The sequence below is a fragment of the Microcebus murinus genome, chromosome 29 (assembly GCF_040939455.1).
Source record: "Microcebus murinus isolate Inina chromosome 29, M.murinus_Inina_mat1.0, whole genome shotgun sequence".
Classification (NCBI taxonomy): Eukaryota; Metazoa; Chordata; class Mammalia; order Primates; family Cheirogaleidae; genus Microcebus; species Microcebus murinus.
The window spans coordinates 12,255,589-12,281,347 of record NC_134132.1 but is presented as its reverse complement, the minus strand read 5'-3'; the positions used below and the strand labels follow the sequence as shown (position 1 = coordinate 12,281,347).

At 40.0% G+C, this 25,759-nt stretch overlaps 2 protein-coding genes across 13 annotated transcripts in view; one reads left to right on the top strand and one right to left on the bottom strand.

The window, feature by feature from the left end:
• The window catches only part of ARHGAP24 (Rho GTPase activating protein 24), a 342,652-nt gene extending 339,189 nt beyond the window's left edge, over positions 1-3,463 (top strand). For all 5 annotated transcript variants that reach the window (XM_012770911.2, XM_012770915.3, XM_012770916.2 and 2 more), the window contains one exon: positions 1,801-3,463. In XM_012770911.2, the coding sequence (XP_012626365.1) occupies positions 1,801-2,044 (244 nt within the window). In that variant the 3' untranslated portion in view covers positions 2,045-3,463. The remainder of the gene's footprint in view (positions 1-1,800) is intronic.
• A 9,746-nt stretch (positions 3,464-13,209) lies between these two features.
• Positions 13,210-25,759, bottom strand: part of MAPK10 (mitogen-activated protein kinase 10) — a 311,726-nt gene continuing 299,176 nt past the window's right edge. For all 8 annotated transcript variants that reach the window (XM_075998722.1, XM_012752063.3, XM_012752068.3 and 5 more), the window contains 3 exons: positions 25,060-25,123; positions 23,418-23,495; positions 13,210-14,109 (listed from right to left, as the gene is read on the bottom strand). In XM_075998722.1, the coding sequence (XP_075854837.1) occupies positions 13,967-14,109; positions 23,418-23,495; positions 25,060-25,123 (285 nt within the window). In that variant the 3' untranslated portion in view covers positions 13,210-13,966. The remainder of the gene's footprint in view (positions 14,110-23,417; positions 23,496-25,059; positions 25,124-25,759) is intronic.

Here is a 25,759-nt window from a genome sequence, read left to right as displayed (position 1 = left end):
CCTTCTTAATCTGCCCTCTATCTCTGCTAACTTCTCTTTCTCACAGTAAATTTCTATCATCATTTTGTGAGGCTTTCTGGGTAATTTTTCTCAGACTGTTTTGTGGTTTATTAATTCTCTCTTCTGCTGAATCAATTCTGCTACTTCCCCAAGCCCATGACTACAGACTTTGTAGTCCCTTTTTTGAAAGGACAGTTGATGTTTCAAAGCCTCAGTTGAATCACTTTTAACTCTATGCCTTTCTTATCCCGAGGCCTCATCTTCTGCCCCATGTGGAAGAGGAAGACCTAGCCCAGCCTCTGGGGCATCTGTCCAATGCCCATTATGTGCTTCTGCCGACTGTTCCATGTTTGAGTTTCTTCCTTTGCTTTGATACCTGAAGCTGTTTTATTTTATCTATATTAACCTTGATTAAGTACTTTTAAAATATATTTCTTATATATGTTTCCAGCATTTTTATTTGTTTGTATTAGAGAGGATTCCTTCTGTATTCAGCTCAGTCCTTCAGATTCCTGGAAGTTTCGTGCAAGTGCCTGAAATGTACAAATGTATCATTATTGTTTTATAAGGGTTTTCTTTCTTAGTATTTAAGCTTCAGTTTCTTCCAACATTTTTGGCGTTAAAATGGTTTTAGAAGGCAAAGAGGATATATATTGTAGAATAATTCCAGGTGGCAACCAGATTCCTATATAAAAATGTGATTATATGTTTAAAATAGCCTTCTAAACTGCGTAGGAATACAGAATATACAGTTCTAGTTGCTTAAAAAGGGAAGTTAGATTCATTTTTAAGTATTCTTATTATCTGGATGAAATATCAACATAAGGGGGCTCATTTTTCAAAACAGAAAAATAATTGAGATTTTAATTTTAAAATTGTGAGAACAAAATCAGATTTCTGAGAGCTAGACACATATTAGCCTTTCAGATTTAAGTAGTATGGTAAACCTGAATGAGCCTCATGGGACTTTAGCTCAGAATAGAAGAAATTAAAAAGCCAGCCATTACCAAGATACATGTTATACTAAACAAGTATTTAATACTCTTTTTTAAAACAATATATGTGTATGTTTTGGATTTTTGTGGTCATGAGAAAACACGCTCTCTGTTTTTAAAGAGGTTACTAACCTACAACTCTACAATTATCCAAAAGAATATAGCCTATCAATTTATAGCGATATAAAGTGCCTATATCCTAAGATAGATTAACAGCTTGGGAAGTGGTGCAAGTTGGGGACAGGAGCCTACTTGGATGGGTCCATTTTTGCAAAATACCAGGCGGAGCGCTTATTTAACACAGGCAGTCTTTACCTCTGTTGCCAAGGCTAGCTGCCTACTTTTGCTACCCTGTTATGCAGCGGGACTCTATCTGCTCCAGGAAAGCCCATTTTTAGCAGTGACTTGATCCAGCAGTGTCGTTTTTCTAGCAGTATTTTTCCTCTGATAGAAAGCAAATGTGATCTCCCTCTCTTTCTTCCAACTTTATCAGACTTTCCCCCTTTCGTTTAGTAAAGTCAAGTCTACATAAATATTAAGGAAGCTTTCTGGGTTGAGCTCTCTCCTGCTTCTTTTCCTTGCTGACGTTCATTCATTCACTATTAAATGACGGCTCAGCGCTGGGGGCCTAATTACTAAAATGGTTGTAATTACGCCTTTTAAATCACCAGACCTTGTTTTACTGATTTAGAAGGGCTTTACTCCCAGTTTCTAAGCATTGTTGAGAGTTTAGAAAACATTGGTACTCCGCATTTCAAGTGAATAAAACCACTTTGTCTCTTACTTCCCCCCTCATCCTTTGTAGCTTAGAACAACGAAACTTGACTTTGGAAACGGAAATGATGAGCCTCCACGATGAACTAGATCAAGAGAGGAAAAAGTTTACAATGATAGAAATCAAAATGCGAAATGCTGAGCGAGCAAAAGAAGACGCTGAGAAAAGAAATGACATGCTACAGAAGGAAATGGAGCAGTTCTTTTCCACGTTTGGGGAGCTGACGGTGGAGCCCAGGAGAACGGAGCGAGGAAACACAATATGGATCCAGTGAGCCTGCTCCCCCGCTGTCTCCGAAGGCCGGGGCAGAACTCTGGGGACTGTGGTGGGATGGTACATGGGATCGGGTGGCTGGTCACCTGGCTGTACAGAGCTCTAAAGTCCATTTCCAGACATCAACCATCCATAGCCGCGATGTGTACCAAAGTTATATCATGCCTCATAATGCTACTGTCAAGTGTTACAACTGGATATGTGTATATAGAGTAGTTTTTAAACCATAAACTAAAAATGAGAAGCATATTGCAAGAATTATTTTATTGCAAGTCTTGTATTTAAAATGTTAAATCGATACGTTGTTGCAATTTAGCTTGCTTTCAAGCTTCACCTCTTGCACTTAACATGAGCTATTTTTGGCATTGTGTTATCATCAGCTTATTTTATAGATCAATATTTTTATTTCCCTTTTTGCTGAAGAAATGAAGATAAGCAGAAATATAAATATATAGAGATATATATAAGATGAATTATTAAAATCAAAAGAAAGATACTTTGTGGCTGTGCTATTTGTGCCGATTGACCTTGCCATGACCAAAAAGAGAGATGTAAATAGTTTTATAAAATACAGTAGAATCACCAGGAGCCTTTGAACTGCTCTTTCAGTTCTTCTTCCCTTGGCACTTCTCAGCTTTGTTGTGAGATGATTGGATGTAGAAATTTTGAAGCTGCGTAAGAAAAGCCCCCACCTCGAGCCCCCTGCCTGCACTGCCAGACCCTTGGATGTGTATCTTCTATGCAGGAAGCTCCTTACAGGGGAAAAATGGTACAGAATGGCATTTTACCAGCCATGCCTTGAATCGCCGTGTCCTGACTGCTAGATGGGTATTAGAGGAATTCTTCCTGCGGTTGGGAAGTTGGGAAACAACACGTTTAACCCATGCCTGTAGGAGCACCTGTCCCCCACCTGAAACCTCTCCCTGCCCCTCAGCAGTTGCACTTGGGAATACCAGCAATGGCGTGGCATCACCGTGTCCCTCTCAGTGAAACTGCTACAGTGTGTACCATACGGTGACATTTTCCTCTCACTAAGGCTGTTGCAATCTGGGGTTCTTTCTGCACCATAGCTGGGAAAGTGGCTTGCAGCAAGAGGAGGATGGCGGGTGGGGGTGGGACATGCAGTTTGGGAGGAGGACCAGAAGGAGGAAGAGAAAAGTTTGGAGGAAACAAACTATTTTGCTTTGAATTTTGACAATATCATCCTTCCCTGTTAAAAACATGTTCATTCACAATAATTTTAAATCATGAATGTTTGAAGGTCCAATTTTGACAAATGTGAACATCAGTAATGCTAACTTTTTAGAAAAACCCAAGGCTCTCTGGAGCTAGAGTTTTGGAAGAACAATTCTTCATACTATAACAAAAAAGCCACAAAAGGCATAATTGGAAATAAAGACTATATACTTGAGTTCATGGAGTTTGTGTTGTTTCAAGGTTGTAAGTTTGTGTGTGTTTATTTTCAAGGGGGACATGGTCTTGATAGCAGTCACTCTTGTCACTGTCCTGCTTTTGTTTCTACCTGCACGCTGAGCAAGCGTGGTGTGGTCGTTTGGTATCAAGCAGTAACTATGTAGCGATAACCTCTTTATCTTCAGGTCCACTTTCCAGTTATTTAATCAATTACTTCCACGTGGATATCCCACAGGAAATTCAAACTCACAATGTGCAAAATTGATCTCAATAACTCTCCCTCTACACCTTTTCATCTTTTTCCATCCCCTATCTTAATTAATGAAAACCTCAGACTCACCCAGAAAGTAATAATGCAACAGGAATAAAATAAATGTTATGCAGTCCAACTGCTTGGGTTCAAATTGTCTACAATTTTCCAGCTGTTACTGAACCTCCAATGCATAACTTTTCCCTCTGCACAATGCGATTGGAATAATAAAAATGCTGCTCCCACGGACTCGTGATGTGGTCTTAATAAGATAGCTCGTGCTAGGCCGAGCACAGCAGCTAGTATACAGGAAGGACTCCATAAACGTTAACTCTTATTTTTTCTTACTCTGCCTTCCTCTTCATTCTTAAATTCTCTCACCAATTAGACTATCCCATCTATGCCTTTTTAACCACTTCGGTACGAGCCACAGATGAACGCCACAGCGACTTTAGCTGACAGCCGTGATATGACTTTTCTAATTTTTCATTTATCAAAATAAAATTGTGAACACTTAAAAATAACGTAATGAAAACATATATGTATATGTTACCTATTTCGATTTACATGACAAAGCTGTAAAGTAAAACAAGCTCTCAGTGCTTTAAAGCTTTCCTCACCACACAAGAGCAAAACGGACTGGCCGTCAATGCGCAGCACAGGCCACGTGCGGCTGTGAGCGCCGGTGTGGGCGAGGCGTCGGGCCGGTGAGCCCCGGACCGAGGTGGTTAAAAGGAGCAAATCAATGTCAGTTCCTCCAGGAAACTTCCTAGAATCTCAGAGTCATTTGCCTTTCGTGCTTTACAATTTGCACACATCTCCTTTTAACCTTTCCCACATCTGTCTATTTTCTTCACCAAATACGAAGCATTTTAGAAGAAGGCATGGCGGGGTGGAAATGGCAGAAAACTGAGAGCCATCCAGACTCGGATATGCATCTCAATACGCCTTGCGCGAGGCGCACGGCACGGACAGGTCACTGACGGCCTCTGACCTCTCTGTAAAATGGAGACGATAACCCGCACACGGTCGGGACGTCGCAGTGCTGAAAGGTGGCAACGCGCCTACCCCACTGCCTGCCACTTGGCCCCACTGATAGCTCTGCTCATCAATGGAGCTTCTCAAGGGATTTGATCTTATGGATCTTAAATCCCCCCTCTCTATGCCTTATGCCAAATAGAGTGTCAGCACAAAGAGTAACAATAATTTTTTTGAATGAGAACATATACACGCGCGTGCGCACACACACACACTGTGTTATTCAGCCTTTGATATCTGAGGGATCCCACTGTCAATTTTAATTATCTACCTCAGTCATAATGACCTCCAGTGGATGAAAACCAGGAGCACCATGTTCAGCTGATTTCCATTAGTTCAGCTAAAAGCCTAGAAAAAAAAAATCAACTGCAAATTAACATAAGAATGAATTAGAAATGAGAAAGTAATTAGGAGGCATCAAGAGTTCATTTGCTTCATCTTACATTAATTAAAATTATTTAGGTAATTAAAATGAATCTTAAACTATAACTTCAAGAGAAAGGGTTTGCTTCTGGGTGTTGGGCCTACTGTGTTCCGCTAGTCCCACTGTGTGGTGGGGCGTCCTTTGGGGAACATTTCAAGTAGAATTGCCTGTCACCTCAGGCGCACTGAAACATGGATTTTACATGCAACATTATGAAATGACTAAAAACTCTAAGTGGAATTAAATACTCATTCCTGTTTATTTATCCACAAGCTGGAATCTCCCTCAAAAAAAAAAAAAAATTAGATCTTTCCCAGGTAGAATAGTTGATATTATTGACATAATTATGTCACCTTGAAAATTCAGGACAGCGTTAAAGAATGTGAGGCTGGCCACAAACCCATGTTCTTCACACCGTGGAGCTGCAACCTGATCAGAAGAACCACACCACAGAAAAAAATACGCATGAGCTTTTGGAATCGGAGACCTGGGTTCAAACCCCTCTCTCCAGCGTAGACTACATGGAGGCAGGAAGTTTGCTGAATTCATCACAGCTGCGTGGACCTACGACAGTCTGGAAGATGGACGGGCCCAACAAATATCCGTGGCATGAATCAGTGAGTGAATGTCTACAGCTCAATGTTCAGGATCAGATGTTCAGGCATGTTCTGAGTTGGATCTTTTAACAGAAAATAAAAAAATATCCAAATTCTACATTATTTTAGGGCTCCAGCAGTCACCAACAGACCGAACACATTTCAGAGGTCTGGCTTCGTCAGAAGACTGTCACTGCCAAGAGACTCCAGCACCGGTTGTGCTGTCGTTTGTTGATTTGCAGGTGGTGTGTCCAAAGAACAACGAGCTCAGCGTCCAGCCTCGATGGCTCCCAGAGGAGATGGGTATAACAGCAAACCTTCCATAACCAGGGACAAACACCCATCGGGGGGTTTTTAAATATAAATTTTAAAAATGGTTTCATCTCCCACAGTGTAATGGAAAATGTCCAGAATTGTCTTACTATGATTCATGAAGTGTACTTACATACTATTAGACGAAATGAGAACATTGAAAGAAACAAATTTCTTGTTTCATTGCTTTAAGCAAATAATTAAACGGACTCATTCAAGGCATACCACTAATTAAAACACGTTATTATTTTTTAAAAAAGTAAATAAGTGAGATAAAGTAATTTTGCTTTAACTGCTTATTTTTAAGCAAGGATTTATTAACTCTGAATTTTTGAGGGTAAAGGCCATAACAGATTTGTCTCCTACACAGAGGTATTCAATAAATGTTTTTGGAGCGAATTAACGAACTGCTTTATAATGTAGCTCAGAAGTTAAACTAGAAATTCAGAGCTATCTTCTTAGAACTTGATTTATGCCAAATGCAAGTTTTCAATATATTAACATTAAGGAAGAGGCAGTTGCTTTTTGAAAATCTTCCTTTTATTGAAGAAATGCTTTAATGTTATGAGTTCCCTTGGTTCGTGTCAATTATTTGCATTATAAAAATTGATTTTTTTATAAAATTGTTCATAGACAATATTTTCATGAACATGGTTTTACAAGGGTTAATGGAAGGTAAATTATGTGTGAGACACCCTTCTAGGTAGAGAGTGAAGGATTTTTTAGATGAATAACATTTTGCTTTGTTTTTGCTTTATTTGTTGTTGTTTTCTTTTTTCTTTTCTTTCTTTCTTTTTTTTTTTTTTTTTGGAGACAGAGTCTCACTCTGTTGCCCGGGCTAGAGTGAGTGCTGTGGCGTCAGCCTAGCTCACAGCAACCTCAAACTCCTGGGCTCAAGCAATCCTCCTGCCTCAGCCTCCCGAGTGGCTGGGACTACAGGCATGTGCCACCACGCCCGGCTAATTTTTCTATTTTTAGTAGAGACGGGGTCTCGCTCTTGCTCAGGGAAGAACAACATTTTGTATCTACTTTTCAGCTGCAAACAATCCGGACTATTGGTTAAACAGAAAGATGCCAGACAAGACCAGGTGAAGGACATTACTGTGAATTCTATGATGAGGAAATAAAACCACCTGCTCCATGGAGTGAAATTTGAATCCCTTAAATTACATCTTAGACTTATTTTGTGTTGGGTTTTATACCAGGATATGAATGTACTTAAGATGACATAAAGAGTGTGGTAAACTTCAAAGGGTGTTTAACTTGTGTCTGTGTCATGGCGTTCCGCGCGTCTGAGAAATGTAACCCCCACAGCGTGTTTTCAGTGGTTCCCGACAGGAGGGTATCTGAGACGGCGGGAGTTCGGCGTGTTTCACCACGGGCAGTGTCTCCCACGCACGCCTTTCAAGACCCTTGGAGGAAGGCACGCTACCAGCACACACCTCCATTCCGACGAATTGGTAATGTCAGAAACCTCGACCTTGGCCACCACCCAGGGCCGACATCGAGCAGATAGACTCATCCTTCACAGCTGGTTGCTTCATAAGAACCTGCAAGCAAAGTAATATCCAAGACCCCTTTTTTCTTCTCACTGCAAACTGGGTCAAAATTACCAAGTATTTGCTAGCCCTTTATGGCATCAGGAAGGCACCAATGCTCCTTCTGCCCCTTTCTCTGCATGAACAATCTTCTTGTGGAATTCAATTTCCCTTCTTACTATTGTGGGTAGTTGCAGGTGCCTAGGACTGACCACTTTTTAAGCTTATTTTTTAAAGAGATTTAAATTTAAATCTGTGATTTAAGTTAGAACAGAAGTAATCCCAGAGATAATGAAAGGCCGTTGGTTTCTATTTTCCAACAGAAAATAAATGAAAGGATAAATGTGATAACTCAGAAGAGTAAGTATGTTTATCTTCCAGGCTTTCTAGTAGTTAATTGGTTAGGTAAAACGTGGTTTACAGAATTAGAAGGGCCGCTTCTCAACATCATTCAGACACTGCCAGGTAATCTAATGCAAGTGTAGTGACCTCCTCATCAAGCCACAAAATCATATTTTTCAATTCTCCGAGGAGTTTTAGATATTGAAGTTGGCTACTATGTAGACAAAAAAAAAAAAAAGGCTTTTGCCTTTTCTCTTGGAATATAATTAAAGTGATTAGGAATTTGATAATTAACCTAGGACGTTTAACCCTATTCTACTCACCTAATGCTCCCAGGAAATGATCTTTTTTCCTTCATTGGTTTCATGCCTTAAAGGAAACTTACTGAATTAAAGCTATACAGCTGGTATCTGCAGACAGAAATAAAAGTCACTTTTTAGAAGAAACCAGTTTCCAATGAAAACAGCATTCTACGTGGTCACATTCACATCACACACTCTTGACCCAGGGTGAGAAAGTAGGTCCATCCTTATTTCTTATTTATTCCCTGGCACAATCAGACCATGGACAAGTTTCTTTCAGCGGGCGTCAAAATGCAATCACGCGAGACCTCTCGCAGGTGCCGCGAGCACACGCAACCCAAGACAACGAGCAGCAGAATAACCATTGTCAACAGGCGAACTCCAACAAAGTCTGGGTTTGGATTTGGTTTTATGTTAAGGGAAGCAGATTTCCTCTGACTTTAATGATCCATAAGAAACAGAAATCACAATATATCAATTCAGCATCCACCTACAAAGAGTCAAAGAAGCCAAAGTTCTCCCCCAATTCATCCTCTTGTTCCACAGACATTTTGGAAATAAAGGGGTAAAAAAAAAAAAAAAACAGGAATGAAAGAGTGTGAGAAAGAACACAGAAATGATTTGAACGATTTCAAGTCCTTTTTAAACACCGTTGAGATTGCATTTTATCCATCGGGCTGGGCTGGCTGACTTTAGTTCTCACAGCTAAGACCTTGCCAAGAAACTGGCCGCACGTGGTTTTGCCTTCCAGGGTTTTCCTAGAACTGCAAGGGTGCAGGTAGGTGACTGTGTGTGTGCATGTGTGTGTGCGTTAAGTCCATTTTATAACAATGACACAGGACAATTCCCATTATTGGTATAGTCTTTGGAGTCCAATCATGCAAAATAGCAGGCAGGTGCAAGTTAGGTCTCATTGCAAGATGGACATGGCAAGGTGAACAGATTATCCCAGATAAGGTTTGGGAGATTCGTCTCTAGTAGAATATATACTGGCCATTGGTCCCACATACTCAAAAGTTAAATATACAGGAATCTATATATAAACAAGAAGCCCCCTTACTTCAGTTTGATTGACCAAAGAAATAGGTGAACCATTTTCAGACAGAGAACTAAGTTCCAAAAGAAATAACAAAATCCTATAGTTTAATCACAAGGAAAATAACTAATATAACTATTTACATTGTAACTTTTTTGTTGTTTTTACAGAAAGTTTCCCTGCTTGGTTTAGTGTTATCTGTGGAAAGTGTTGGACTCTCATAATTAAGATGTGTGTGTGGACTTGTGAGTGCAACCTAAGGTGGCCGGGATCAAAAATTCCTAGAGCCATTTCACTCCTCTCTCTGAGCTGTAGAAGATGTGTTTTTCAGCAAATACGGGTGACACCATGCCTTACAGAGCATAAGATGTGGATTTTCATATGTAAAGAGATTCAAGTAGAAATAGATTTTGAATAATTTAGGTTTTGCAGTGAATATTTAAAATTCAAAAAAGAAATTAGTTTTGCTTATTTTTCTTCCCCTGAAAGGTCATAAAAGGACTCACATATTCTCATCTATTCTACTTGTTCCATTTGCCAAGGACAATGTTCAGATTGACTAGTCACGTGTTATCAGTATCTTTAGACAATATTTTGCTGATAACGATAACAGATGGAGCCGAACTACCCAGCTCCTCAGCCTCCGGTTAGGTGGCTTCCCCCAGCTGGCGGGAAGTGGCCGGGCCCAGCTGTGGGGTACATTCCTACAAAGCTCAGTCATCAGATTCTTGAAGATGAAAGATTATTATCGGTTTTTATCCCACAAGAAGAAATTCTGTTGTAAGGCCAATGTATCTACCACTTTTTATAAAAATGAACACACTGACCCACAAAATGCACATAAAAATAGCAAAAACAGAGCTGAAATGGTGGTGGTTCGCCTGACCCTCACAGCAATCAAATTCTCCCTGCACCTGGGTACACAGCCATCCCTCCTATGAAATACGGCAAAACGGTTCGTTAAAGATCACTGCTAAACCGAGTGCCCTAGAGGAAGTGACAGAAGGTTGGGCTCTCAGAGTGCCAACTTCATGCTCCAAAATGAGACCCAACCCCAGGCAGGGCCTTTGCCCTTTCCAGGAATATTGTCCAGATGACTTGACAATTCCCTGCCTGAAAAGTAAGAATGTTCTTGGGAAGCAACAGGTGACTACAGAAGAAATATTCAGTATTTTTTTTTAAGAAAGTAAGACTCGATGCAGCCATAAACATTCTGGTGCGGATGTCTTTATAATAAATAGAGTGACTTATGCTCTTTTGGGCAGATGCCCAACAATGCTATTGCTGGGTCGACTGGTATTTCTATTTCTAGCTGTTTGAGGTATCTCCAAATGCTTGGATTAAGCTTAAGCCCGTAATACAAAGCGAGACGACACAAGATCTGGAAAATGGGCTACACATCTACTCGCCATCGAATTGGTGCTGACTGGCTAAAACTATGGTGCTCAAAAAACGGTAGAGTTCAACAGGGACTGTGGGGGGGAGACCCACATCTTAGGGATGTGGCGAGCATTGTGGGGGGGGAAGGGATTACCTCTATCCCTTTTTAGGGAGAGGTAAAGATATACATTGTAACCAAAATGTCTTAAAAAAAACTGTTCTCGGGAAGTGGGCAGGGGGAAGGGGGAGGAGGGGAAGGGTGCGCACTTACACGGGGGGTGCGGTGTGCACCGCCTGGAGGCTGGGCACGCTAGAAGCTCTGGCATAGCGGGGTGGGGGAGGGGGCGCAGGGGCTAGATATGTAACCCTAACAATATCTGTACCCCCATAATATGAGGTAATAGAAAAAAAAAAGACTCGATGCAGAATATGATATATTCTGCAAATTTGATAATAACATAATCACCATGCTAAAGATTTACCTAAGACGGTGAAGGACTGGTGGGCTTTTAGAGTCATTCTTTTAGAGCTTTTGGAGTTATTCTTTGTTATTCCATCGCCTGTCTTGCTTCCATCACCTGGCAAAATCGATCCTGCAAGAAGTCCGGGGGCCAAGGCCTTACCTCTGTCTGTAAATGATACTTTAATCCAAGGGGTTTGTTCCAATTTATTTTCTTGTCCACAAGGAGGACCTGGCTGTGGGTAATCAGCTCTCAAGAGCCACACAGCAAGAAACGCAACACTAGCTGAGCTTCAGGAAGGCGGCAGTAGCAGGGGAAGGGCACTGTCTAGTTCTTGCCTGGTTTAATCTGAGTGAGGAAAGAAAAAAAGTCACCACTTCTGCAGACGTGAGAGAGAGTCTAACTGTCAAGTGCTGCTAAGATGCTGGCTGGAGACACCCTTGTGCCTCGTGATGGCACATGGGGCTGATGAAACTCCCCCCGTGGCTCTCTTTCAAGCAGCTGCCTCCTCTCTGCACTTGGTCCCACGTGGCAGAAAGCCGGGAGTAGAGAGGCCACAGATACATCAAGGGAAGAGGACAGAGAGAGGAGATGAGTAAAGAATTAGGGAGACAGAGGGGAAAAAAAAAAACAGGAATGTGACAGAAAGAAAAGTGAGGGAACACATGTGAATGAGGAGGCGTTTTTGAAAATCAGGTTGTCTGCAAGATTAACCAAAGAGAATGGCAGCGAGACAGAGAGAAACGGGGCCATTTCTATTCCACGGGACAAGCTGCACAAGCCAATGTTTTTCTCTGCGTCTTAAACAAATAGCCTTTTGTCCTGAATCCCAGGGCCGGTGGTGGCACTGCTGACATGGGGGTGGTGCGGGGTGGCAGTCCCCTGTCGGCTCTATTGCTTGGAGAGAGACAGAGCTTCCCTGTCGCTGTATTTAAGGCAGTTTCCAGCGCACGGGCATTCTCGTTTACGGGGGGACTCCATTCGCCAGTCACGTCACACTCGTCAACCGTGGGTTTCCTGCGTCTCGCTTCCTCCTCGGGTGAAATATCACCACACTGGTGAGCACCGAAACGGTCCGAGTGCGAATAACTGTGATGGACACTTCCCCAGAGCCAGTGAGGAGGGAAGCCCGTGCCTGGGACCTATTATTGCTGAGAAGTCACCTTGGCATTCACTTGTGGATGGCCAAGGTGTTTCACAGTGCCTCCTTAAGTGCACAGAAAAGCATTTTCATTTAATTTAACCTAAATTCAGGAGATTTTTGCTAGACACTGACATTAAAGTTTCATGGCTTTTAAGACAAACTCATATTGCTAAAGCCGCGCAGCAGCAGTGACTATGGGCAGGGTTATCGCTCTCATAGCCACGGCACCACGAAGCTCAGATGGTCAGCCCTTCTTCGATTGTTCCAGCTTATGAAAAGAAACAAATGGACACGAAACACCAGCCACATGAAGGGGCCAGGGAAACCCTGAGGAATGACAACGTCTCTGGAGCTGTTTTCAAATGCTAACCTGAGGATCACCCTGTGCTTTGGGGGTTTTTTATTTTTATTAATTACTTTTTTTTTTTATTCCAGAAGAGAAAAGTAATACTTTTTCTCAAAAATAAAACTTTGGCAGGGTATGAACTTGGGAAGGGGACCACAAGTGGAAAACACAATGGACAATCTGAAAGTCCTCTAGGTAGGCTCATTTCTTCTGTTGAAGGAAACCATACGGAGGCAATTCCGCTCAGTTCTGGGGAGAGACTCTTGCCATCAGATATGTACACAGTGACCCTGCCTTGCCACCTGCCACTTTCTCCAGTAGCCTCCCGTTGAGACAGATAATTTGGAAATGACAAATGGGGTCAACTCTCTAAAATACGGATGTCGGTGTCTACTAATGTCTGGGTAACAATCTTGTTTCTATCTTAGTCCACGTTGCAACACTACTCTCTGGTCTCTCCCGCTGTCTGCTGTCACAGGAGAGACCCCCAGCTTCTACTCACACCTGCCTTCTAGAAGCCAAACCACGTGGTGCCTGAAAACTCTTGTCCCCTCCCCCCACACCTTACATAAGCATCAAATATGTTCTTTCTACAGATTGGTACACAGGTGCCATTTAATCAGTTCAGATTTGGAAGCTACATCTCCGAGGGCCCAAGAGAGCTCACTCCCCCCATGTTTTCCCCCTTTACATGTTTTCTTATAAGACATACAGCTTAATCAATTAACAAACTAAACAGCTTATATACTGGCAATATATTACAGATGGGTTTATGTCAGAGTAATAGATCACATGAAATGGACCAGGTGGTACCCCGGTGCACGGTGTCTCGGGAGAGCCCTGAGGACACTGACAGTAGCATCTCTAAGTAAGTGGTGCCGTGTGAATACAGACGCATGCGGATCTGTGTCTACATCCATCTGACTAGGCCGCAGGAGCAGGTAGATGCAAGATAGAGACACACACATGCTGGACGGGGCCACTGCACACCTTGTCATGCCATTCGAGAGGGCAGTTACAGGTTGCTGGTTTTGCAGCCATTAGAATTACACTTTACGGAAAAGGCTTCCCTAATTGTGTCTGGTTTGCTCTCTGTAGTAAGCGCCGTTGGGAGAAGACCAAAGCAAGAGCAACTAGAAGTTAAATATGCGTTTGAGCTTAGCTGCAATACAGGACTCTGGGGAAGAAGCAGGCTGAAAGACTGGTTTCAATTTTAGGCTTGGATGCTCTCCCTTGCCGTTTGCTCGGTGTTGCGTGTGTGCGTGAGTGTGTGCGTGTGCGTGTGTGTGCTCCATCACGTCATCTCCTGAAGAACGCTGGGTTTCGCAGGCAGGCGGCTAGTCACCTGCAACAACCCAGGGGTCCTGCCGAGGCCTCCAGGCTGCTGTCAGTGTCGGACGCCAGGGTCTGGTCGGTGGACATGGAGGAGATGTCGTTGACGGACGAGGACGGAGGGAGACTCTCGCTGCTGTTCACTGCTGCACCTGTGCTAAGAGAACGAAGACCAACATGACTAAACCTAGAACCAGCCCGTCTTCGCGCCATTCAGGGTGCAGGGCTGGGCGAACACAACAGGGGGTGTCTAGCCCCTCACCCATTTGATGAACTTTCATGAAACAGCAATACCAGGAATTCTATTAGATTTCAACCAAATGAAGACAAATCAAGACAAAAAGACGCAGCATTTCTGGTCCCAGTTACTCACAGGCTAGTGCAGTCGTTACCAAATCTCACTCTACATTAGAAATCACCTGCAACACTTGGGGGAAAAAAACACTAATATCCAGTCATTCCACCTCCCCTACTCCTGCTCTTCCAATATTGCAATATAATTGGCCTTGGTCCAGGCATCTGCAATTTTTAAAAGCTCTCCAGAGACTGCCAAGGATAGAAAACCCCTGGTTTATGGATAAGATAGATGAGCAAAATCCTTTAATGTAACCGTCTGAGCCTGGCTGCTTTTACTGCAGGGAGCTTTCAAAACAAACACCTGCAAGGGTGTTTTCCCAGAAGTATGGGCTGAGCTAAAGTCCAGAAATCTGAATTACCTGGAGACTACGGCTCTAGAGCAAGGAGGCATATAAAGTAAATATTATTAATATTCATTAATATGACATCAAACCTAAAATACACATAGAAAAGCCAAGTAGGACTTTGGATGAAAGTAACCAAATGAGGGGAAACAAGAACAGGAGTGGGAATAGCATAGCATTTGATTATTGTCTTACTTTCCAGATTACCTAGGATCTCCAATAAGAACTCTGAATTTTTAACTTGGATTAATTTGGAAAAAAAATCTTTTGTTTATCTGCCATGTGGAAACATAAAGATTTTGAAACTCTGAGCAGAAACTTGCTCACAGTAATCACTCAGCAAAGGCTTGCTGAGTTACAGTAGCTTTGAGAACAGAAGAACAATGAGACAAAGGCATTACGTAAAAATATAATTAAACCACGGCACCCTGGGAACAGTAGATTCACTTTTTCTTTTCATATATTCATTACACCTAAACAACCTGAGAGGTAAAATGTTTGCTTTGTGAAATACTTCACTATTAAGAATACCTGTAATAGAATCACCTAGTAAAATAAGAGATGAGGAATTCTCACTAGAATTGTAACTTATTTGAACAAATATAGCGTGCAAGAAGTATTTAGTGCCAAATAATAGATCCAGAATAAGTTACAACAGTGTTATCACACAGACCTAATAAATCAGAAAGACAAAACTAAATTAACGAAGTGGAAGGATTAACAGTCTTCTGTGTTTCTGGGACAGATATTTCTTGCCCGTGGAAAAAGTGTCATGAAAATGTTGACAGTATCTAGAGAGGACAAACACCTAAACTAAGACAGACTGTGTGTATCTATATGTATTTTAAAGTTGTATTTGTTGATTATAAATATATTTATGTAAACTATTAGAAATGTAAAAAAATAAAATACAGAAAGATGCATAATGATATGCACTGATCCTCCAATAGATGGTAAGAACTGTTAAACTCTTGGTATATTTCTTTCCAGTCTTTTTGCTAGGAAGTTTCCCTACCTAGTTGTGATCATTTAATATGTATTCTTCCGTATCCTGATATTTTCATATACAGAAAAGCTTGGGCATCTTTCACGTCCATTAAATTCTTAACATTGTCCATGCTTCCTAATCTTAAACATCTCTAGAAGAGACTTTTAAAGTGCTCTTGTTATTGCCTTCCTGCAAATAATTACTTTCACTCTCAGAACGTGTAATGTAAAGTTATCTGTCTTCAATTTATCCCAGCTTTATTAAATTGCATCCCTTATAGATATGGTGCAGAGCTCGCTCATTTCCTCTCGTGACAAGATCTCATCTGCCAGCACATGGCCCCGGATCCCCTCACGTCACCCAAATGCCCAGTTCTGGTTTTTTTCCCCCTGATTTTGGTTTAAATAATAGCTACAGCCTTCTTGTTCTTTTATAACTTCTGGTCTCCAATAATTTAATGTCACTATGATGAACTTCACGGAAGCTTCTTCAATTTTTCCACATCCTTATAAAAGGGTAGAGATTAAAACTGGGCACAGGACTCTGATAAAGGCCTGATCAATTGCGGTCCCGACACAGTAAGATGGCTTTTTCTCTTGCTGTCCATTTCTCTCCTGGATGATAGATTCCTACACTATGGAACGGCTTTCAAATCATGGTGCCACAGGTTTACATTTAGTTTTGACTTCAGATATAAAGTGATGCCCATATATCTTTTTGTAACAACTTATTAAGGTATAATTTTAGATCTCACGCTAAGTCTATGCTACATTTTGAGTTCATTTCTGTATAGGATACGAGGTGGGGTCCACCTTTATTCTTTGGCATGTAGGTAGCCAGTTGCCCCCACGCCATGTATTGAAAAGACTATTCTTTGCCCATCAAAATTTTCTTGACATTCTTGTCAAAAATCAATTGATTATAAATGGGAGGATTTATTTCCATTGAATGATTTGTGTATCTTCAGGCAAGTAGCACACTGTCTTTAATATTGTACAGTAAGTTTTAAAACTTATTTATAGTAAGTTTTAAAATCAGGAAGTGTAAATCCTTCAACTGTGTCTTTTTTAAAGGTTGTTTCAGCTATTCTGTGTGCCTTACATTTCCATGTGAATTTTAAGATCACCTTGTCAATTTCTGCAAAAAGGCAGCTATGATTTTGATAGATATTGTGTTTAATCTGTAAATCAATTTGGGGAGTATCATCACCTTGACAATATTAAATCTTCTAACCCATGAACAATCAAATGACTTTCCGTGTATATAGGTCTTCTTTCATTTCTTTCAGCAATGTTTTGCAATTTTCAGAGTATAAAGTTTGTACTTATTTTGTTAAATTTATTCCTAAATATCTTTTTCTTGTTGATGCTATTATAAATTAATTGTTTTCTGTTCATTGCTAGGGTGCAGAAATACAACTGATTTATTCAAATAAGAAATCTCTGTGTCTTATGGTTTGGAAACTAAACTGATCAAATGATGACATACATATCTTATGAATGTTATAATTAATCAAAATGTCCATGGAATCAGAAATATTTTTGCTGCCATGCTTTATTTAAATTACAACACAATAATAAATTTGGAAGTTTTAAAATAAAGTTTTGGCATAATGCAAACCAAAAAAGTATCTCTACATAACAGTCTTGCTCTTCTCTTGAGATGGGCTTTTTGTCCTATCCTGGCTGAAGCTGATTATGTAGATATGTTCTGACTGTCACAGTCAAAGCTGAGTAATGATCCAAATAAGAGTGCAATAAGATATAGCTGAGATAAGGCTCCCTTATAGGAACACGATTTGATGTTTACAAATAAACACAAACCCACAACAATGACAGCTAGAGAAATTACACAAAGAATATTGAGGAAATTTCTCTGGCAAAACACAAATTTACATGTATAAACAATACCGAATAAAGGCAGCAAAAGCCAAAGTAGCTTTTAGTAAGTTCTGCACAAACAGGGTGTTTTGCTGCAGGTTATGCTTATAAAATACACAGCACTCCTACTGCACTTATTTTAATAGCTGGCATATTCTCAGCACACTTCTAGAATATTCTGAGTGTTATGCCATACAAGGCAGCCCCTTACTACACATACAGCTTTGTTATGGGATTAGCTCATGTTTGTATTTCCCTGGCTTCCTTTGACTTCTTTCATTATATTGTACTTCTTTATTTCTCCTGTCTTCCATAATGTCTACTGCTGAGTACAAAGTAAGTACGCAATTTAACAAAATGGTATTGAGTATCTTTTACGTGAACTCTTCCAGGTAGGTTCTGTGAGGGGAGCAAGTTTCTCCCTGCTATTAAACTAAGTGAAACTGTTAAAACTATTTTTTGGCCAAAGGAAATCATTTTGTTTCCCTATCTTCTCCCTTTGTTCGTCAGCTGGTTCTCTGCAATCCTTACCTTCTGTGTTGGAATGAGCCTGCCCTCTATTTTACCAATGTTGAATGCAAATTACAATTAGTGTTCAATTACTCAAAGCTCGGAACCTGTCCAGAGTCTTTATCACCTGTAAATGTAGGAGTCTATAGACTATTGTTGCTGATTATATATAGCACCAACTCTTCCAGTGCTTCTTTTATAAAATTCCCATTACCTCTGCTTGCTTTATGGGAATGTTCCTCTCTGGATAGTGTAACGGTGGGAAATGATGTGCCCTGTCTGGTGGTGCTGGAGCTAGCTTTCAGTGGCTTCTTAGCATCCATTTCCAACTTTGTTTTCACTGACGTCACTTTGGTAGCTTAAAAGTGGTCACAGTGAGAATATTTACACCATAGAAATTGGTAAGTGCTACTAGTCAATTCTTTTTTTTTTTTTTTAAATGATAGTTGCTAGATATTAACCAGCCCACCGTTGTTTTTTTGTTTGTTTGTTTTTGAGACAGAGTCTCGCTTTGTTGCCCAGGCTAGAGTGAGTGCCCTGGCGTCAGCCTCACTCACAGCAACCTCCAACTCCCGGGCTCAAGAGATCCTCCTGCCTCAGCCTCCCGAGTAGCTGGGACTACAGGCATGCGCCACCATGCCCAGCTCATTTTTTCTATATATATTAGTTGGCCAATTAATTTCTTTCTATTTATAGTAGAGACAGGGTCTCGCTCTTGCTCAGGCTGGTTTCGAACTCCTGACCTCGAGCAATCCGCCCGTCTCGGCCTCCCAAGTCCTAGGATGACAGGCATGAGCCACCGGGCCCAGTCAGCCCACCATAGTTAGATGAAAAATATCTGCCTCTGTGTGTCTCCTCTACTGCACTGTGGGAAATGCCTCCTTGACTGCAGCACCTTCCGGCTTTACTGGATGGTCCGTTCAAGCCTGTTCTCATGTGGGCAATAAAGAAGGCTCGTAAACCATAGAGCCAGCACAGATATAAGGGACAAGGCATGGACCTTGGCTTTAGGTTGTTGATTTGCTGCCAAGCAATTTGTGAAAATCTCTTAAACAGGAATGAACTGAATTGAGTCTGATTACAATGTCTGCTTGTCCAGGCCATGTGATAAATATCCGTTCTGTCTATGTTACTTAGGAGAAACCAGTAGAGATACATATTTAAAACCAGTAGAGATATATATTTAAAACCGGTAGAGATACATATTTAAAAACATGTTTCACAGGCCGGGCTCGGTGGCTCACGCCTGTCATCCTAGCACTCTAGGAGGCCGAGGCGGGAGGCTCCCTCAAGGTCAGGAGTTCAAAACCAGCCTGAGCAAGAGCGAGACCCCGTCTCTACTAAAAATAGAAGGAAATTAATTGGCCAACTAAAAATATAGAAAAAATCAGCCGGGCACGGTGGCATATGTTTATAGTCCCAGCTACTCGGGAGGCTGAGGCAGGAGGATTGTTTTAACCCAGGAGTTGGAGGTTGCTGTGAGCTAGGCTGACGCCATGGCACTCTAGCCTGGTCAACAGAGTGAGACTCTGTCCCACCCCCCACCAAAAAATTGTTTCACCATCAATAAAGCATCACAAATTTTTGTCACTGAAAACAAAATTAAAAGAAACTGAAAATAGTAATAGGGCTATAAATGAGGGATATTAGCTGCTTTCAACTTTCTTAAAAATAATTAGGCTTCAGGCCGGGCGCTGTGGCTCACGCCTGTAATCCTAGCTCTTGGGAGGCCGAGGCGGGCGGATCGCTCGAGGTCAGGAGTTCAAAACCAGCCTGAGCAAGAGCGAGACCCCGTCTCTACTATAAATAGAAAGAAATTAATTGGCCAACTGATATATATATAAAAAAAATTAGCCGGGCATGGTGGCGCATGCCTGTAGTCCCAGCTACTCGGGAGGCTGAGGCAGAAGGATCACTCAAGCCCAGGAGTTTGAGGTTGCTGTGAGCTAGGCTGACGCCACGGCACTCACTCTAGCCTGGACAACAAAGCGAGACTCTGTCTCAAAAAAAAAAAAAAAATTAGGCTTCACATAAAGAAGTAACTTTTTGCTAGTGAAAATTTCTCAACTAGAAGTTATCTAATAAACATATTCATCATCTCAGGGGAAAACATTGTTCTTCTTTTTTAAAGGAAATTATTTTGATCCCCCCCCCAACCACGACCACCAAAAAGAAAAAGGTAGATGAAAAGAATTAGGAAAAACACTAGAATGGCAGAAATCACTGAGCTATAGTCCATTCACTATCAATATGATCTTGAGTGTCAACTTATCTGGTTGATATTTTTTAATAAAAATTAAATAAAATTATTGGACTACATTAGAGACCCTAAGACATACTCCCATGGTGGGGAATATGGCCCACAGTGGGGAAGGGGAGGTTGTATGTTAAAATCACCTAGGGAGCTTTGTCTTTGATTTAGAGATTTAGACAAAGCTCTGCCCACCCTTATGCTCAGCATCCTTATCTCAGTAAGACACTGTTGCCGTGGGAGCCTTCCTTCTCAGGGGGATCAGGGGCAGGTGGCTAACGAACGTGAGAGTCGCTGAATTAGATGGCCTCCTATATTTGTTATAGCACTAACATCCTATGACAAATGCTTTTAGAAGAAAATTAATTTCTATTCATGGACTGCTATTCCCTCAGCAATCTTTACAAATCAATTCAGGAAGCAAGCAGCTATGCCATCCTTGGAAATAAATCACTATGCAAGTGAAATCAGATAGCGGAAGGGAGTACAATTATTTATTTAGAAATGTAACTGGAGTTTAGATTTATTTCTTATTGATATACAACAATTCCATCAACAAATTTCAAGCCTATAAATTATCCTACAAGTGCACATTTAACTTCCTAGTTGCATTTTAAAGGCATCACGGTAACATGGGTCTGGGTATGAGAACCCTTGCATCCCCGAGGAACTGCGCTAACTTATTCCCTTGCTGCGGGACTCCCCGTGTTGCCGTACCTGGATAGTAAGAGTCCAATTGTGGAATTATGTTACCCTAGCTATTTAGAAAATGAAATATGCTAGGCAAACATTAATGATAAAATGTGAATATAATGAAGAATGCAAAAAAGCTGACTTTTCAAACATGTTTTTTTCAGTAATTGCTTTTTCTTTCCAACATAGTTTACTGCACACACACACACACACACACAGTGGTGCACCAATAAAAATTTAACAGTTGGCTCTCTAGGAGAGAAAAAAATTCCCTAATTGGTAGGGTCTGCCAATTTCCATGTTGTAAATCCTCCATGGCTAATTTCAAGCTACCAATATACCAAGAGTAAACTCCTAGCTGAGAAGAGATGTACACAATTGGCTCCCATGAGCTGGTAGTGTTGGCTTCAGTACATGGCAGGTCTACACTCTGTCCATGATACATGGAAATATATCATACCAAAATGTGTCATATAATATGTGATATACATATGATTTCTCAATTTTTCTGCAAATGCACATTTAACTTCCTATTTGCATTTTAAAAGCATCACTATAATATGGTGAGAGTGATAATCTTAAATTCTTTCTTTCTTTCTTGTCGTAGATATTTTTCCTTTAAAACTATATAGTTAAAGATTGAATCCACAATTGTTTTAACTATAAATTGGTTAAGCCAGTCAACTATTGTTTTGGGCACGTGTATATGTAGATAATTGTCAATTGTTACAGGTAGTTGGAACAGTTAAAAAGTGGCTGAGCCTTCTCATTTAGGTAAAGCCCAAGTGGCAGATTTTAGAATTAATCATTAACAAACTAAACTAACCAGGACTACAAAAAAATTCATGGATATGCATTTCCCATAATGAATGAATCAAATAACCACCTGAAAGCAGCAAATCTTTATCTGAAGCATGAACAAACAAACGCCAATAGCAACAATTTATATACTTAATACTTGGCCCATTTATCTTCATGGAGATTAATAGGGTGAATAACATTTATAATAGTGTTATAAGAACATACTAAATTATATACTGTATTAAAGGTCTGATCCTGTCTTGAATTCTGTGTTTGGAATAATGCCAAAAAACGGGCTGAGGGAAGAAGTGAGTGGCCATTTTCAAACTAATAGATATTTATTGAGCTACGACCATGTGCAGGGCGCAGCACCTAGGCACTGCATGGTACACAAAGATAATTGCATTCAGTCTTCTCAACGAACGTACAATCAATAAGGGGCAAAAAACAAGATACCCAATATTTGAAATACAGGGACTAGCGGGACCCATGGGAAGGAAAGATCCCGTTCTTTGGGGACAGATGAAAAGTCTTTTGGGGTAAGATGGTATAAAAATATGAAGTAATGATAATTTGAACTAAAGATGAATAAAACGGGCCTCCTAAAATTTGTCCAGTCCCAGCCTAAGATGCTAGGTGACTCTTTGCTAAATCCTGGTATTTAAGCTTCTTAATGATTACAGGAAAATAAGTTCTGGCCATTATAAAAATTCTTAAAACAAGGAGTCTTTCTGCCTTAGCAGGTGGTATCTGAGGCAGTGGAATTCCATCTTTGGGTTATGTAATAGGCAGCAGGCAGAACATGCCAATAAGTCAGACACAGCTTCTGCACACTTGTGTCAATCTGGATGCCAGGAAGAGTGAGCAAGGAGGGCGGTGTGGGAGACAGCTCCAGTGATTCCCTTAACCTTCTTTGAGGAAGGGAAAGACTTGGGATAAAACTGGATATTTCCTCAAGTCTACTGGTGAGGAAAGCGTGTCATTCTTACCAGCATGACCTGAGAGTATTTTAAGGTTGAAAAAATTCATCACATTTTCTAAAACTCTTTATATCCAGAGCATACATCTTAGGAAGAAAATATTTTAGCATTAATATGTGAACGTAGAAGTCTCAAGTAATCCTAAAGCACATTACTAGGATAAGCCAAATATGCATCCATACAAACGTGTGTTAGAGATAACAAACTAAAGATTTTCCAAGCTGACTTTAATTAGAGCCCAACTTGGTAGACCTTCAAATCTTGGCACATTAACCTTGAGATGAGTTCAAACACTGAGAATGAATGAGGGAAGAGGTTCTGGCTGGAGGGATTTCTCCACGGTAACTTGATGGTCAAGAGGTCATTATGGTTCTGCATTTTGACGAGAAGCACTTACCCTTCAACCAGCTCATGCTGACATTCCTTCAGGATTCACTACTATCTTAAAATAAGTTCTGAAAAAGGTTTTGTGCTGAATCATTATAATCACGACGATCAGAATGAATGCCACCCCAAATACTGAAATCATTATAGGGAAACAATCATGTGGCATTTGTCCATAGGCTTGATGAGCAATGTTATTGGCTACAACCCTTACACAAAGGCCAGAGATTACGAAAGTACTGGTTTCTCGGTTATTCACTGAGAGTGAGTACCTGAAGGAGAAGGCTGTCCTTTTACTACTCCATTTTTAGTCTTTTCTTCTGAATTCATTACTTCCTTGTAGATAAGTTCTGTAAGAAACAGTTATCGGTGTTATTACAGAAAACAAATTTCTCCTTACTCTACAGAGAAATTCATTAGCTAATGAAAAATAATAACATTTTGATGGGGTTGAGGAAAAGAACAATCAATTAGGATTGCTTTATTTCCCTATTTCTCTATTTCCTTGCAATTAGCATAGAGCCTGGCACAAGTAGGTACTCAATAAGGCAGCTGAATAAATGAATGTATGCAGCATACACATTTTACTTGTTTTCTGAATCTTTGGGGGAATTTCTGATGCATTCTAGCTTCATCTATTAAGGATTTTAATGGCTCTGTTTTTGAATATCCATTTTCTTTTTATACTCACTCCCTAGGAAATGCACATTTTCTCACGATTTTAAATTATTTCCAACCCTTACAATTTCCATCTCTTACTGTATTTTTTTCCCAGACTCATATCTTATATTTGTAAATCTAAACTTGCCTAAAACCCAACACATAAAAAAAATTTATTTTGTTAATTCCCAAACTAGCATCCATTTTTGGCTTTCTTGTTGCTAGAGTTAAATTAGATATATTCAGTCCTTTTTTACTTTGCTCCTTTTATCTAAAAATCATGTAGCTCTACCCATTTTTGCTTTGCAATGGCTTACAATATATCACCATCTTTTAAAAGTAGTCATTTCCCAAATTTCTCACTATTTAGTCCATATCCTCAAATGATGGTTATATCCTATTCATGAACTCCTAAGGATTATCTTCCTGTCCTTACTTAGATCAAAGCAAGACTTTTCCACCTACCATCTGGAATCTTCTTATATGCTCATTTTTCCATATTTACCATGACCCCTTAACAATCCTTATAACATGTTTTTGTTCTTATTCTCCTCTTAGCCTCCCATCTGGTATTTTCCTTTTTTCCTTCCAAATTTACATTTAATTCCTTTAAGGTAGCTTAAAAGTTTCTTCCCTTCTGATCTTTCCTTTATGCTCCTCCCCATTTTATCTGATCACTTGTTACAATCTGCTTTGGTTTTCTCATATTTATTCTGTTGTGTATTAGTTTAACAATTTTTCATAAGCTCAATTTGTTTTTCTGCTTTGTTTCACTCTGAGTATAATCTTCAAGATGCAGTATGTGTTTGGAAACATTTTGCTGAAAAAAATGAATTAATGTAATCATTTATTCCTTTTTTTTTTTACTTTAAGAAAGAAATAAGCTACTTAGATACACATATTTTCTATTTAAATCATCAAGACTTGTAAATCCAGTGGAATTCCTGTATTAACTATCTTTTATTCTCTAAAGTCTATAATTATCTCAGAATTAACTTTAATATTATATTTCTTGTGATAATTTTATGTATAAACATGGAAAGTTTAATGCTGAAATTCTAAACTGAAGCTTGCCCCCACCATGATGAACACTTCAACAATCAGTACTATTTAAAAAGAAATCAACAGTTAATTCCTTTTATTCTTGAGCAAATGCAATATTGCTATTAGTATAAACTAACAGATGAAAAGCTTTGAGGATACATTCTGAGTTTTAATTTAAAAAAATAGAATACTTTTTTAAAGTAGAATCACCTTTCCATTCTTCGATGGTGTGCTCTCTTTCATCCAACTGTTTGTCATATATCTGAGGTGGAGGCTGCCAAGTAAAAACAAACAATCAACTTTGCAAACCTAAACATAACTAAGCTCTTAGAATGCATGAGAATACCTTGTCATTGATTAGTTTTGGTAGTGGTCAGAACATTACATAAATTACAAGATAATTACAGTAGTTCAGAAGTTAAAATTTCTACACGAACTTCTCGAGGATTCATTTATATTACAGTATTTGCTGCTCACTAAATAAAGCAGCACAACCCAGATCCTCACTTCCCAACATCTAATTCACAGCCCACGCAGAGTAACTAATCACTGGTCTTTTAGAAAGCAAACAAGACACTTGATTACAACGGTCCAGAAGCTGCTGTAATATCTCTTTCCTCACTTGCCCTATAACAGAGCTATACCAAAACTATCCCAAACTGATAGGATTTTGTTACATTTTTAGACCATCCCTGAAGAAGACCATCCATGGTCTTCTTGCTATCAGACCATGGCACTAGTCCTCAATATAAAGAAATATTTACACCAAAGCCACCTTTTATTTTTCTTGAAGCATCACAAAATACCTTTATATATTGCTGAGTGTCCAATATTTAAATGATTTCAATCTTTTTCCCCCCTCAGGCAGAAGAAACTGCCAGTTGTCTATAGAGGTGAGCCACTTTGAAGC